The sequence below is a fragment of the Poecile atricapillus genome, chromosome 5 (assembly GCF_030490865.1).
Source record: "Poecile atricapillus isolate bPoeAtr1 chromosome 5, bPoeAtr1.hap1, whole genome shotgun sequence".
Classification (NCBI taxonomy): Eukaryota; Metazoa; Chordata; class Aves; order Passeriformes; family Paridae; genus Poecile; species Poecile atricapillus.
In genome coordinates this window covers 24516952-24530466 of record NC_081253.1, presented here as the reverse complement: position 1 = coordinate 24530466, position 13515 = coordinate 24516952, and the positions used below count along the sequence as shown (strand labels likewise).

Here is a 13515-nt window from a genome sequence, read left to right as displayed (position 1 = left end):
TACCATAAGATTTATAATGTTTATTCTACAGATGAGCTAAAAAACCAGAGTTTTATCTTGAAATGAAAACTACACTTATTCCCATTTTTAAGTTTTATACTGATTTTACCACTACGGCATCCAACTTAACTGTTTTCTCAACATACTAAACAAATACCAAATTACAACTTACAAAAGAGGGAAGAATGTTGGGTGCTGTAGCCCAGTTTAATATAAATTTGTTCCCCAAAAGGAATGAACAAAGCTTACAGAGGAAATTAAACATGGCATATACTCATTTCGATAGCTAGTGTATTGCTAAATGTGTACATATCCAAAATGGTTAGATTAACAGCACATAAAGTGCTTGTTCAGTTACCAAAGGAAGAAAGGAATAACATATTAAAGAAACATTCAGAAAACACAAATAAAAAGAAATGAAAATACTGAAAGTAACAGGGAATATTCCTCATTAAGTACTGTTACATCAATCCTACTAGTAGAGCTGCCATTTATTATGATGTAATAATAATTATGTCAATATGTTCAGGCAGTTATTTTGAAGAAAACCCCATGACTTAATCAGTATCATCTGGCAGAGTTTTTTGTTTTGTTTATAAACTGAGATGACTAAACAAGCATTACTTAATGGTTAGTTACACTTCCAAATGACATTCTGGACAGTACCCAAAGCTGAACATTATTAGCAATAGTCTGAACTCTCACTGTTGTATGAGAGCTCATCCTATCAGGTATGGCTCAGAAGGGAACTTACTTCATTCATAGCAGGGAATCGAAGTGGGGCAGAGACCTTCTGCTGTCCATTGACATAGATATATACAAGGCTCTGACCAAAGGGCCTCTTTCCAGGCACATGAACAATAGTTATGTTGTGCTGGTTAACAAAAAAAAAAAAAAATGAAGTCATTATTAAGAGCAGTGCAATTACTATATGAAACTATTTAGCTTTCTCTCTATTAAGCTGGTGAGGAAAGCACTTAAGAAAATAAATCCAAAGCATCAACAAGAATATAAAAGCACCTGCTGCTTCCATTTTGAAGTAGTAAATGAAATGTTTACATATAAACAGGTTTTTGAAGAGAAAGATACAGCTCTTTCATAGTAATGCACATCAGTGCTTAAGTATAGGAACAGGAAAGGGTAATGCAGAAACAGCACCACAGCTAATTTATTTGCACAGCATTGCAGCCACCTGTGCTTGTTTTAGTTTAATATAAAAAACCTCTAATGCTGTAACAAGCTTAATCAACAAAAAATGCTTAATACATATGCATAAATTAGTTCAGTCAACAACTAATCTATGTGAAAATTGCTTGCATGACTTGAGATTAAATCTGCTCTTATCCAATGAATTACTGCAATATTATAAAACAGATTATTTGTAAAACGATCAAAAAACCGTGATTTTGACTTCTGACCTAACAATACAATCCTAAACAAAGTGTTTGTCAGTATCAAATCTTACCCAGAGAGAGTCAAAAAAACAATGGTCAGGCAGCATCACTGTTGCATATTCTCTCTTTGTGCACACAGCAACCACCAATACTCCTGAGCACGTAATAAAGGCTTCAAACCCCATACCACTTCCTGTAAAAAAGCTACAAAAGACACACAATCAAGGACTTGCTTCATCAAAACTACCACCTAACAATACATTCATTAAAAGGAAAATCTACTCAAGTTGTTTGGTGGTGGTCCAATATTTACTATGTGACTGTTACTGCTCTTATCAAAAAAAAAAAAAAAAAAAAAAGAAAGAAAAAGAAAAAAAAAGAAGACAGAAGACCAAAAAGACATTTGTTTGTTTCTGTTAGTACCCAAAAAGTTAAATTATATCAAGAAGCATTCATGTCAATGTGCGTGCACTATTTAAGCACCATGAAGATGCCTTCTCACTTGTGCACTTACACAAATCCAGAATTCATTACCTTTACAACAAACTGTGTGAAGGCTATTCTGGTTTTGGGTGGGGGGTTGGAGGGATTGGGTTTCAGTTTTTAATGGTGTTTTGTTTAAGCAATGAACCTTACCACTATTTGAAGTTATGGATTTCGAAACTGTAGATGACAAGCCATTAAAACAGAAAAGCTACACGTTATTTCTGTGACAGAACTCAGCTGTGGTGGCAGATGAAAGCTCTCCCTTTCCCAGACTAAGCATTAAGTACTGCCTTTGGTGAAGACAAGCAGAAGCACCACACGTCATGGGCTACCAGACGCCACAGGGCACAGATGGCCTACATCTGTAGGGTGCAGCAGTTACAGTAACTGTACCTATAGAGCTGCTTCCTCTTGCCGCTTTTGCCCGTCGTGCCGAGGTCCACCCGGTCCTGGTCAAGGCAGAGCCAGGCGTTGAAGGAGAATGCGGAGCCCGGCCACCTGTGGATGGCGGGCAGGGCGATGCCGGCCATGCTGTGGTGCAGGTCGAAGTACTGCAGGGCGCTGGCCAGGCCCTGCTTGCGCGCCATGGCCAGCAGCGCCCGCATCACCGGCACCACGTACGGGTGAGCGCCCCGGGGCTCCTCCGGCCGCAGCAGCCGCACCAGCTGGAGCAGCTCTTCTGAGCCCATGGACTGGCTGCCCAGGGAGCCCAGCAGGGCAATCAGGTTCTCTGCACAAGTGCTGTGGAGCACCGAGTGGGAATTGAGGGTCTCGATGATACGGATGACCATGTTAGCATTGACACACGTGGCACGGCTCTGTCTGTCGATACAGCAGATTCGCCTCAACCAATTGGAGATGAAAATCTGCAGCTCGTGTGATTCTAGTTCTGGAAGCCACTGGATAAGCAGCAATAAGGGCTGGACATTACTAATGCCTAGTATCCCAACAGCCATGTGGTCACCTTCAACAGCCTGAAAAACAGCAGGGAACTCAGACATGAAATACAATAGGACAGGGCCAGAAGTACTGTTGAAAGATGTAAGCATTCCTGCTTCAAAGCAAGCACAGCTCACCATATTCATGAGTTCTTCAAGCAATTCCCGTGAAGGTTGACCCAGTGATTTTAGTACCTCATACATGTGCGCATACCCAATTCTCTCCTTGAAGACCTCCTGAGGATAAAAATTCCAGTCTCACTAACAAATGAAATTCCCACTCTTCATTTATCCTCCAGTGCACAGTCACATCCCTTTAACTGTGCCAAGACTAGGGAATCATTCAGCCAAGGGTTAAATTCAACGAAGTCAGCAATCCAGGAATAAATATACTATTTTTCCATGGGCTGGGCTTCCAGTCAGAATCACAAACTAACCACAACTTATCCAATGACCAAATCACAAGAATAACTACCAAGGAAGGGCACAGAGCAATGACATAACCACCATCTGGACAGCAATACTGTCCTGGCTTAGTTTAAAGCCATATAAAGCTACAACACAAACAGCTGCCTGAGAACTCCTGGAAGTACCCACTAAGTCTACCCTATATATCCATGGGACAAGTAATCACCTTTACAAAGGTTCCAACTGCCATCATACTCAGATCTTCCAGTTTTGGCAGAAAGATGACTCAGTGTCCAGCCATCAGACACATATAAAAGGATAAGGAATGTGAATCAGCTATTCCTATCTGGCATGAATGTGTGACCACAATCTGCTCATCTCCATTAGCAAGATCCATCAAGGTATTGTGATAAAAACACTAACTGGAAACAAGATCAAGAAGCTGTGAACAGCCCTCTGCATAGACACTGTTACCTTTGCAGCTGGAGACTTGTGCATTACTGCTGTGAGGGCTTGAATGGTTGACACTGCCAAGGAGTCCAGGTGTCCCTGAAACACCTGAAAGGAGCAGGTACAGAAGTCATGTACAAACATGCAAAGACAGTTCAGCTCCAAAATCTGTGCTGTGCCCTCCTGCTAGAAAGGAAACCAAGAGTTTGGTAACATGCTTCAAAAATCATCACCCCACCAGTGAAAATTTCAAACCCCACAGCCTACAAGGAATTACATCACAGTAGACAACTAACCACAGACTTCAAGAGGAGAGAAGCATTCGCAACACAAACTGCACCTCAAATATTCTGATGGACAAACAAGTTTTCCTCATGCGTCTAATGGACAACCTCAAGAGGGAGGGAGGAAAACAGTTAGGAAATCTCTTGCAGTGTGTGTGTGCTGCTGGAAAATCAGCATCTGCAGTTTATATAAAGTGACTTATTTTTCATCCAAGGCCCTGCAAACCAATGCAGCACAGACACACCCCCAAAGTGTTAGAGATAAGTCACACCAGCACAGTCAGGTGACTACCTCACCCATGGCCTCATTACATTGATTCAACACCTCTCTCTCCAATTTAAGAAATATTTCGAGGTATTTTTCTATAATTCTTGTTTATATTGATATTTCTATGTTGGTTTTAAGTACAAAAATGTTAGAGCACTCTTTCGCATCCATCAGTAAACCTAATTAGCAACACTTCGCAAACAAACATACTGTTTCATCATCTCTGAAATATTACTTGCACCTCAGACATATTTTGAAAGTGAAATGTCAAGAATCAGAAGACTATTAGATGTGAAGAAACATTTACATGCAGTTAGAGCATTGTGCTGTATCCAAAAAAGCTAAAGCTATTAGTTAAAAATCACAATTTGTAAATAACCATCCCTTGTATAGAGCATTTTTTACATTTTTAATCAGAACAAGTAATTCTACTATAAAAATAACACAAAAATTTGCATTTGAAACTTTTTACAGTATTTGGGAAAAGTGAAACAACAGGCTATTCCTACCTCCCTGATTCAGCCTGTCCATTGTTTTGTGAACATCTGTTCTTGATGACAAGCAAAGAATCAGGACACTAAACACAACCATTGAGATTCACAAACAAAGCCCCAGAATCCAAAACACCACAGTGCTGAGACAAAGAGCAAAAAAGAAGAAAAGGAGGGGAAAAAGAATCACCATCAGGTTGAGAGAATTAATTTGGATCCCATTCGTGTACTTCACCTTTTCCTTAAAAGGAGTATAACTGATGCTCATTCTATCACCAATATCTGCAGTTCGAAGCAGATGAATAAACATTGGCTGAATTCAATCTGTTATTCAGAAAAATCATTTTCCAGTGATGGGAAATGCTGATCTGCGCAGCATCATAAGTTCATCTTGCTGCAGAAGGCTTAAGTAGGATGGTTAAGGTGAAGCACAGGAATCAATTTTCCTGTGATTGTGTCTTGACTTCAACTGAAGCAAAATACAGTTTAGGTAGGTACCTGGTCCTCATTCATTTCTGTCAGTAATTTGTTGGTAAGGTCTTTCTCACTCTTGTCTGCCACTTTATTGTTAGCATTTAAAAACAGCTGTTAGAAACAGAGACAAGAATAATGGAAATAATTGCATTAAACAGTTACCTGCAGCCTAGTCTGTGGAGGCTGCCTTAGATTTGTATTTCACATACAAAAACAAAAAAGGGGAAAAAATAGGGAAAAATAAAGCTTTCTCTCTCTGGTAAGACAATTGTCCAAGTATTAGTCTTCTGATAATTCTTAAAATACTGAAGATTACACTTTATTTTTTCTAAAAACTAATTACTTCTTCCCTCCCCCCCAGAAAAAAAGAAATGAAAATATGTCATCACTGAGACAAAGACAGAGATTTATCTGGAATTTATACTCGTCTCTGGCTTAGCAACTGTGATTTCATTCACAATATGCAACATGACAGAGTTCCAAGAAATTTACTTGTAAGAAATAAAGACAAGAGTGGGGCATTAACAAGGAAATGGATACAGATATTTCAACATTTTCCACTTATGTTTCACCCTAGATGAAAGCTGAAGATACCTAAACAGAATATTTTCATCTTCAAACAGCACAGTAGCAGAATTTCTGGGGCACAGAGTCTTTGGGACAGGAAAAGGGGCAAAATATCTCTGCCATCATCCTAAGAATCAGACAGCAAATAGCTTTAAATCTAGCATACACCTATACTGCATCATCAGCTGAGGAACTGCTCTGAGTTCAGCAGCTAAATTCCTAGTCAGTACCTGTATTTGACACTTTCAAACTCACCCAAATTCATAACCAATTGCAGTCAATCTGCATGCCAAACTTAGCTGTAACATCATCAGAACTCAAATTTACCTCCTTCAGTTTAAAGATTCTATTGAGGCATAAAAAAAACCCTGATCAAAATGTTTTAAAAGTTCTTTTTTTAAAAAAGGAAACCATTTCCTTTAGTGGGTAAAACTTAAGCATTTCTTTCCCCCCCCCACTTTGTTCTATTATCTGCTAGCTTAGTCTCCCTGAAGAGGAACAGCCCAAAAATCAACTTCCATAAATTAGGGCAAAACAAAGGACAACACTCAAGATACTACTCTGATTTACATAGGTGTGAAAGCACATCGTTAGAAACACTTTGAAAGGTACATCACAGTCAGGAGCACTTAACAATGCAGAGTAACTATAATATGTCTCAGAGGACTATAACATTAGCAAGAATAAGAACATTAAACAAAAGCAAATGCAGACAATGCAAAAATAGAGTCCATCAAACTTTTGGCACGTGTTACTTCATTTCTCATAAGGCATGTGTAAAGTAAAAATAGATTTCTTCTTATGTCTACATGGTTTTAATTTTTCCTTTTAAAATCCATTCAAAAATCACATTTTTTCTTTTAATCAGACATACTGTTAGAGGTCACTGTTCTTTGCTCAAAGTCTGACCTCTGAGAGAGTCAAATAGGTGAGAAACGATTCAGCATTGACAAACCAGTTTATTAAATGACTCTCAGTACAGAACAAGCACCTCCTGATACCTCTAAATTATAGTCCCTCTTTTTGGATATCACTGGCAAAAAGTGACGTTCTGATCATCAAAATTTAACCAAACAGTTTTGAAAAGCTTTTGTGTAGATCTCTAACCCTAAAGCATAGTTAAGGAAAGACAATTTGCCCATAAGCCTCCAAACCAGCAAATATGGGGGAAAAAAAGGATTTACATCTTAGAAGACTGTTATACTGCAAATGACTAGGAAGTATGAGTAGAAATACAGCCTTGAACACCCCTAGCTCTTTGGGAAATCTATAGTAGAAACAGTGGTATGAATTTTCTTTACCCTTTCTTTCCATAGAAATTACTTGCATTTGAAGTTTGCAGAAGATCCAAGAGCTTCCTGAGTTTCAGATACGTGTATGGACTCTCATGCTCTCCGCAAAGGTGCAGAACATGCTTTCCACACACAGCTTGCTTAGGAACCCAGCAGCAATTTTCAAAAATGAAGGAATAAAATCTAGAACTAAGATCTCCACCCTCAGCTAATAAGGAGAAATCCTAATTCCACAGCTAAATCAATCTTTGCTATTTGGCTTTGAACAAGAATGGAGACACAGTATATCTGGAAGCACAAATATATTGCAACACCTGCCCTGCCTCTATCTCTCCCACTTCTCATCTGTGGAGGTATTTTGCCTGCAAAAGGCTAAAAAAGCACACTGTGTACCAAACTGGCAGAACAGATCTCTAAACAACGCAGTGATAGGTGAGACTGTACCTCTGGAAAAAACCTTAAAATAACATATCTTGTGACATACAGACAGGCAGAATAAAAACAGCCAGCTGCAAGAAAAAAATAGGAGTCTCATGTAGCCAAGAGTCATGCTAAGAGTCTCCATGAAGAGGTAAACATCACACTGCTGATGATTTTAGAAGAAACTAAAAAAGAAGTTTCTTATGGAGTACAGGTTAGTACAAAAATAGGCAGAGATACCCAAAAACAGGAGGATGGAAAGGTCAAACAATATATTTTCAGAAGGAGATACTAAAACTACAGACTATTCAAAACACTTCAAGTCAGTTGGCATTCTGCCACTGATTATAATTACAACTAGGACATAATCCAAACACATTTATTTTTAATTCATCACTACAGTGAAATACATTCTAATCCAAAATCTAAATGGATTAGAAACAATTTGCATGCTGTAGCTAGCATTAAATTATCTAGCATCAGAAGAGCTCAAAACAGACATGTCACTAATATAGCACAAAAAGAGAAATAAAATACTTCAGAGAATTACATCAGATCTGTGTTCTTTTACACAGGGAAAAATGAAATGAGTGCAATCAGTGGAAGTTTGAAAATTATGACCATTTGTGGTTGAGATGAAAACCCAAAATGCTATGTAGAAAAAAAAAAATTGAGGAACATTTTTAACAGCTTGAGCTCATGTTTTATGTCAGCCACACACAGGACTCAAATATTTTGAAACACTTACAATGGCACACCAGAAAGATTTTTTTTTTTAAATGGAAAAACATTCCTCTAAAATTTGAATTCAGACCTCCATCTCGCAGCAGTTGTGATAGAATATAAAAGAAACAAAACAAAAAAAACAAACCCCCACAACAAAAACCCAAATAAAAAAGTAGGGGAGATTGATTTTTATTTTGATCAGATATGCTGTTAAGAGGTCATTGTGTTTAACTCAAAGGCTGACATCTGAGAGATTTTAATAGGTAAGAAAAGATTTAGCAGTGATTCAAAGATACAGCATAGTAACAGATTTTGGAGACTGAGCAGGGTCTGGAAAGGTATTTTCCTCAGGACTCAAAGTAAGTATTCACTGCTTTAACTACAGACACGAGACACCTCTACTTCATTAGTAATAATGTGAGGCAGGTTTTGTTAAAAATGTGCTGATAAGGGAGAACTTACCTTACAGTTCTGCAACAGTCGAATGAGATGTTCAAAGCAGTTACTGTTAAGGAAAATTGCCTGCAGAACAGGCCTATCTGTGCAGTCTAACATGGCTGTGATGGTATCTATAAAATTAAAACAGAACCAGCATCAAAGACAAAATATTTCCCAAATCCATTAAGCATTTTTTCCTGCACATTCTGTAAAGAACATCAGGAAAAAATTAGACAAATTATATGCTCTGCATTTTTGATCAAGAATGAAATGCATTTTAAGAACAAATCACTAGGCCTTAAAGCTAAACATTTTGACACTGTAAAAATTACCACACAGCCTAGTATTATGGAGAAATTTCAGCTAATGAGTATCTTTGATTGCTTTGGGCCTCTGTTTCAAGTCATTGCCAATTGTGAGTACAGAAGCAGCATTATCTTTTTTTTAACAGCACATGAACACTTGTTTCCTCAACAAGCAATTACTCTGCATTCTACAGCAGCCTTACACTGTAAGCATTCTCCATGGCCACAGCACTATACCTCAGTTTTCTTGGAAGGATGGGAAAAAAAACCCTTTATTTCCACACTGAACATCAAAATGGAAAAAACTCAAACACCTGAATTCTAACCCAAAAACTTATACCAAACTCTTTCAGGCTATTACTTTTGGCCAATGTTTACAACAATGCCATTTGAAAATCAAACTATCACAGAACAGTACCATATGGCTATTTTATTACAGAATAGTAAGTAATAATAAGTAAGGCACCTCTTGCCTAGCAAAGTTTTTCTCTTGTGATGGAGACTTTCTGTCTATGAACCTTGACACTCAGGTTAAATGGCAGCAATCTGATATGGTTTCTTCTGTTGTTTTTTTTTTAATTAGTAAATGATCAAAGAAGAAATATATAAGAAGAAATGTTAGAAATTTTTCAATTGCTTAGCCAAGTCAATATTTTTTGCTTCAGAGTTATTATCAAGAAATATTGAAAGGAACTGTGTACTCACTCAGCATTTGAATCTGTAGTGCTATGAATCTGCTCTCCCACTGCCTGCATCGCCTTGGGTTAGGTAAGGCTGAATGGTCTGAATTAAGCAACTTGAAATAGTTCTCCAGTATTGTACTTGTCTCGACTTGGCGCTGGTCAGAACTGCTGGTTAGGAGGATATGGACAACTTCTGTCAGGCACTTCAGAGTAAGCTCTGCCTTCCTGCTCACTTCCTCAGGGTTTCTGTCATCCCAGTTGTCGCAGTCTGCTAAAACACGCATCAGGACTTCCATGGTGGCAGGAGATACTGCTTGAAGAGCATTCCTCTGAAACCCATTAAGACAAAAAAATTATTAAGAAAAATAAATTTAGAAGAATTTGAACCTCTTCAAACCAACTGCACCTACTTGAGTTATCTGAACTGGGCAATATGCATTATTATATCTACTAACTCTGTGTAGTTGCTAAATAACTAAGAAACATTCTATTTGGATTATGTTGATGGCTACAGATGAAATGCATCCAAACTTGTTCACTTAATGAGGCTCCCTTTTTCAAAGGGAATGCTTATACAAGAGAGAAAATATAATTTAAATATGTGTAATAGCATTCTTATAAGGTCGCCCTGACTAACTGCTAATTTGAGGCAAACCTTCACCTGAGTTCTCATTTTAGATTATCAGATTTATGATACTTTAAATCACGCTGTAAGAACACAATAACTAGCAAATGTTTGCCTGGGCCCTGAATGCATTTTCCTCACCTTTCTTCCTGGGGGCCCGACTGCCCTGATAGGCTCAGGGACAGGAGTCCAGGCTTGTGGTGAGCTTTGAGAAGCCCTGTCAAAGACTCTTTGCCCTCTGTAGGGAGCTGTAGTCAAGATTTGGCTCTCAACCTTTTCCTTGTTTGGTCTTCACTGCAGCCATGGCCATGTTTGGCCATGTCATGTGTTGAACCTGACCCACTGACTTGACTGATGCTTGACCTTAGCCCTGCCTCACAGCTATGGATGGCGCTGGCAACCTCTGGCCTCTTGACTGACTCTAGTTATCACCAGTAGAGCAAACCCTTACTCTGCTGTGCTGACCAGACCTCCTGGCTTGACTTTAGGCTTTACCACCACAAACTTGTTTAGTGAGCTGGGCTGGTTGATCCTGGTTCCAGCCACCACAGCTGCTCCCGTTCCCCTGTCTGGGTACAGTGGGATCGCTCCCTTTGCTGGTCAGGTCAACTGCTGCTGGCCATCCGGCTCAGACTCCTCTGTCCTCCCTGTCAGAGCAAAGCCTGGCTTTGCAGCTCCCTGGCAACCTTTGAAAACACTCCCTTTAAGACCATCAGAAGTAGCAGCTGCTTGTGACCAGACTAAGTAGGACATGACAGAAATCAGGTGAGAAAGTGGATGTTGGCTTTGCTGCTGCTGGATACCCTTTTTTCCTCATATTCTTCCAAAGACTTTAAAACAGCTTCCAAGATGTAAAGGCCCCATGCCTTCTACTGAAAACAGCTTACCTTCAGTACTGGGATGTAAGCTAGATCATTTTCATGCACATGCACACACACATGCAAAATTTACATCTTTGCAGGTGGAAATTCCTAATGTCGTACACTTTTTTTTAATATTATAGTAAGTTCATATGAACATGTAGTTATTCTAAACAGCAAACTTCTACAGTTACTTGAAATCAGGACCCAGCTTTTAGCATATAGGTGTTATTACCCAGAATGATCCCAAAGTTCCTAAGAGAAAAATAGTTATTCATGGATAATAAATTCTTCTCATTTACAAGTTATGGAGTATTTAAAAGTCTTAAACAAGGAACATGCATTTGAAGGTTTCAGCAGCTGAAAAGTTTAGAGTATCCTTACCTGACCACCAGCCACAATAGCTCCGAAGAGATGCAGCAGGCAACATTTTAGGCTTTCCTTGAGATGTTCACTTTCTTGAAAACATTCTGATTAAATAAAAGGGAGATTTTCCTCAAAAAACCTCCACCAACAAATAATAAAAAACCCCTCCTCTATTCCCTGCCATCATACAAATTAAAAAAAAAATTCAACTGTATCATCTCCACTTTGTTTTATATAACTCAGACACAAACACACCAATTCCAGCATTATCAAAGTAACATTACCACATTTACCAAGAATTCACAGGGCCACACCTTCAACTTGCATGAAGTTCCCATGCCAGCTGACAGAACTATACACACACAACTTTTGCTCTTGATTCATAATGTAAGAATGAGCCAATTTTGTCCATACTAATGAGAAATAGAAGGACATTCTAACACACAACCAGTTATCAAGTGTGACAAAGTTCAGAGAAATTTTGGTATGAAAAGTTTGGTACCATATGCAGCGCAGGTAGCTCAAAACAACAGCCCCTGAGCTTGCTGACTTTAAAGCAGATTGCCAAAGAATACTGTGCAGATCTGAAACTTTTCTAGCAGTAAATTCTTTAATGATAACTATCCTGAATCTCTTCTCTTGCCATATCTGATAGAAATTATTCCCAAACAGCTCAGGAACTCTTCTCAGCAAAGATATAACCTGGATATTGTTGTTACAGCAAAAACACTAGATCTAACACAGCAGCAAGAAACTACAATTTTTGGAAATACCACTTATTGGCAAATAAGATTTCTGACTATAAACTGAATGTCTAAGCCTGTTTTAAAAGAGGATTGCAGAGCTATTTTTCTAATCTGTTCTCCAAACAGAACAAAACTTAGATGATCACACCATTAGTGAGCTAGTACCACCACTCCTTGACTTATAGCCTCTGGATCTCTGTAGAGCCTCAGACAAATTGAAAAGAGCAGTACCTAGCAGATTGTGAATAAATCATTAGGCTGGGTAGACTGAAACCGCCCCCCCTGAAATTAGTACTGGTATGGTAGAATGCTTAAGGCACATGCTCAGCAATTTCTTACTCTGTTCTTTCTTGCAGCTGGCCAACAAGTAGATGAGCATCTGCCAGCTAATTAGCACACTTTTAGCTCGGTCGCATTTTATGATATTTAAGAGACTTAGGAGGAACCACAGGGCAACGAAATCCAGTGAATGGAGAGGAGAAAACCTATAGGTGACATTCCTCAGTAGCAGCCTTTAGAGCGGGTTTCCAGTGCTCTGGCACGTAGATAAGGGCATTTTGCTGGCAGCAACAATTTGGTCTTTTTGGCAATTATCCTATTTTTTGTACACAGCAATGGAATCTCAAGGAACAGAAGCTGTGACTCAAACCTAGAAAAATCAAATTCATAAATGCTACCACTCCACAAATGGAACCTTTTTTAAAATTTTCAATTAAAACTAAGTCAATGGATAGCTGCAAAAAGGGCTGATTTCACTCTTTCACTGCCCACCCCTCCAGCTTATTCCCGCTGCTTCAATTCTATAGGCACTAATGCTTTGGTATGCTAAACTGGCCAAATATTTGGGCATTCCACAATCTTGAGATTTAACTACAGAATATGGACATGTAAGTCCTTCTCCTTTACACAAACTGTAATGGTAAGAACACATGAATTCCAAAGTAGCCATCATGCTATTTAATGACTTAATCAGAGAGAAAATTGTTTCCCAAACTTGAGGCCAAGGAGCATTTGCTAGTTGAATGGCACAGAGCTTCATTTTTTCTAGCTGTTAAATCATATTAAAGAGACAGAAGTGTACAAACACTCTCCTAAGATTACTTTCCTATGGGAGTTATCAGCGCAGCTACTACAGGGATCTCATGTGCAATCATTACAATTGTACCACATTAAAAGGAAAAGTTGGCAATTCACAGATCCAACCCTATTAAAGCACGTTAGGCACTGAAATTTAGTCTGGAAATAAGGAAAAAGGCTTTCAAAGATGAGCAGGAATGGCAAAATAGTGATGCTC

At 38.7% G+C, this 13515-nt stretch overlaps 1 protein-coding gene across 5 annotated transcripts in view; it reads right to left on the bottom strand.

Moving 5' to 3' along the window:
* Nucleotides 1-13515, bottom strand: part of NBEAL1 (neurobeachin like 1) — a 77569-nt gene that overhangs the window by 41095 nt on the left and 22959 nt on the right. For 2 of the 5 annotated variants that reach the window (XM_058840406.1, XM_058840407.1), the window contains exons 8-16: nt 11494-11579; nt 9647-9953; nt 8661-8767; nt 5218-5304; nt 3701-3784; nt 2957-3055; nt 2274-2854; nt 1466-1598; nt 755-874 (exon numbers count right to left, since the gene is read on the bottom strand). In XM_058840406.1, coding sequence (XP_058696389.1) covers nt 755-874; nt 1466-1598; nt 2274-2854; nt 2957-3055; nt 3701-3784; nt 5218-5304; nt 8661-8767; nt 9647-9953; nt 11494-11579 — 1604 coding nt within the window. Of the gene's footprint in view, nt 1-754; nt 875-1465; nt 1599-2273; nt 2855-2956; nt 3056-3452; nt 3513-3700; nt 3785-4954; nt 5075-5217; nt 5305-8660; nt 8768-9646; nt 9954-11493; nt 11580-13515 lie in introns of those variants that run through there. The other 3 variants (XM_058840408.1, XM_058840410.1, XM_058840411.1) reach the window with 3 other exon arrangements.